Source organism: Lonchura striata, chromosome 2, assembly GCF_046129695.1.
Source record: "Lonchura striata isolate bLonStr1 chromosome 2, bLonStr1.mat, whole genome shotgun sequence".
Classification (NCBI taxonomy): domain Eukaryota; kingdom Metazoa; phylum Chordata; class Aves; order Passeriformes; family Estrildidae; genus Lonchura; species Lonchura striata.
Window position 1 is genome coordinate 99778356 of NC_134604.1, and position 2135 is coordinate 99780490.

General features: G+C 32.6%; 1 protein-coding gene across 1 annotated transcript in view; it reads right to left on the reverse strand.

The window, feature by feature from the left end:
- Positions 1-381: 381 nt before the first annotated feature.
- FANCB (FA complementation group B) overlaps positions 382-2135 on the reverse strand; it is a 13534-nt gene continuing 11780 nt past the window's right edge. Inside the window, exons 8-9 of the mRNA XM_021547520.2 lie at positions 1975-2135; positions 382-862 (exon numbers count right to left, since the gene is read on the reverse strand). The exon at positions 1975-2135 is cut by the window's right edge and continues 77 nt beyond it. Coding sequence (XP_021403195.2) covers positions 442-862; positions 1975-2135 — 582 coding nt within the window. The 3' untranslated portion in view covers positions 382-441. The remainder of the gene's footprint in view (positions 863-1974) is intronic.

Below are 2135 nucleotides of genomic sequence, written 5' to 3' on the forward strand. Positions count from 1 at the left end.
CTTTGAATTTATCCAATTCCATACTCATGTTATGAATTACAATTGGTTGTATAACTTAGATCCTTTCCATACCTGCTTTAAAATGTCTAAAAAAGGCTCACATTTTACATGTGTAAACAGTCATCTTTCAAGTTCGCTAGAACTACTTTAGAGTATACACACTGATTAATTTTTTTCTAAAATAGTTCTTTTATGATTTTGGAGTAAGAAACATTAAAAAATACTTTAAAAATATTTTTTCAAAATTTGTAACAAAATAATGACTCAATCTTTAATATTTTCTTCCAATAGTCTTCAATAAAAATACCACTATTTTTCTGTAGAAACAAAACAGAAATGCTATAGAATACAAAGCAGTATAAGTACCCATGAAAATATAAATATTATTTCATGGTATAACTTTAATAAATATTTTTTCAAAATAAATTTAGTCGATAGTTTCTAGGACTTGGCCAGTCTCCACACAATCATATCTGAACTGAGCTGAGCTTCTGCTATTTTCAAAGCAAGTTTCTGGTACAGGGCACCATTCATTGTTTGGTTCATACTTTGCACACTCTCTTCCCGCTCATTCTGAAGCTTCTTTCTGAATTGCTGGACTCCTTCCTCAGTGTCCAGTAAAGAAGTCAGAGGAGCATTATTGATTTTCTTGCCAGAATCATTCCTCCATGTCAAGCTGTTTTCAGCTTGAGTTTCTTTTAAGAAAAGAGAATTCTTCAAGGTGAGCATTTCCTTTTCCAGAGCCAGTGCTAAGTGTTCAGTAAGTACTCCTCTGCTTCCTGATCTCAGCAGTTTTACACTGCAGCTTGGAGGGAGAATTCTAGTCAGGCTGTGAAGGCACTGGAACAAGACAGTCAGATTTCTGTAAAACAAAATGATGATGGTGTCAAAAAAAGTATGCTCTGTAGTTTCCACCTATCACAGAAATATCCTACCCAGATAAAAGATCAATCCAAACACAGGAATAAAAGATATAGAAAACAGAATCACAGCCCATACACATGAGGCTCAGTAACTATTAACAAAATGGGATCAAAAGTGAATAGTATGAAGTAAAATCACTTTTCAAAAGGAACCAAAAGTCTTGAGACTTAAAATTTTACTGATGAATTGCCAAAACATTTCAGCCTTTTCTCTTACATAGAGGAAATCAACTCCTAACTTGAGGAAAAGATGAACCTCACTTCAAAATACACTCTTACCAGTAACACATTTTCTTTTTTATTTTGTAGCTTGAACTCTTCAAAACAGCAACATTTGTCAATATCCCAGAAGTACTTTTTATGTTATAAGCCTTATCCAGCTAAGTCATAAACTGTGGCAGTATTACTGACTTGCTTAACCTGGCTTAGGAAATATTTGTCCAAGAATCTGCATAAGACAGGACATCAGTCGGACTTTTCAGATTATTTCCTTTACATAATAATGGTAGATAGGAAATAACTATAGCAGATACCTGTACAAAATGAGGCTACAGCTATATTGCAATACTAAACTAAAAAATTACCTAGTGATAAATTTAAATTTAATTTAACTTGGAGTTTGTGGTTTTGTTTTTTGTTTTAATATTAATGTAAAATATTTAATATTTAAGGGTTTTTTAAAATTAACACACATTGAAGAAAAAATTTACAAATTACACATTATACTAAGAATAATGTAAGAAAAAAGAATAAAAAATTATGATGCAGCAAAATGAAGAGAAGGAATAGTACCAAGCAGGTTTTAATGGCGATTAGACTTATTTGTAATTCAATGTTATTGCTTAGACAAGATTAAACAACTCAGTTCACGTTCTGCCACAGTTCTGATCTGAAAACAGGTCTGTTATGGGTGATTATTACCATATCATCTTATTGGCAGCCTATTGGTTACAATTTTGGCTACTGTTTATGGTACCAGTAAGAAATAGCATACAGATAAGAAAGGGTGTATGGAAAATGAATATAAGCTATACTTTTCAAGTGATTTTACCTGCAAAATATTGTTAGAACTCCTTCAAATGGATTTTTCAGGGCCCAGTTAAAAATTGTACCATGGACATTTCCTGCTTTATGACAGAATATGTTGTCCTGGCATTCCTTAAATGGTGTGCACTCCATTTCTCCCAGTAACCATGAACGGACTGGAGTCAA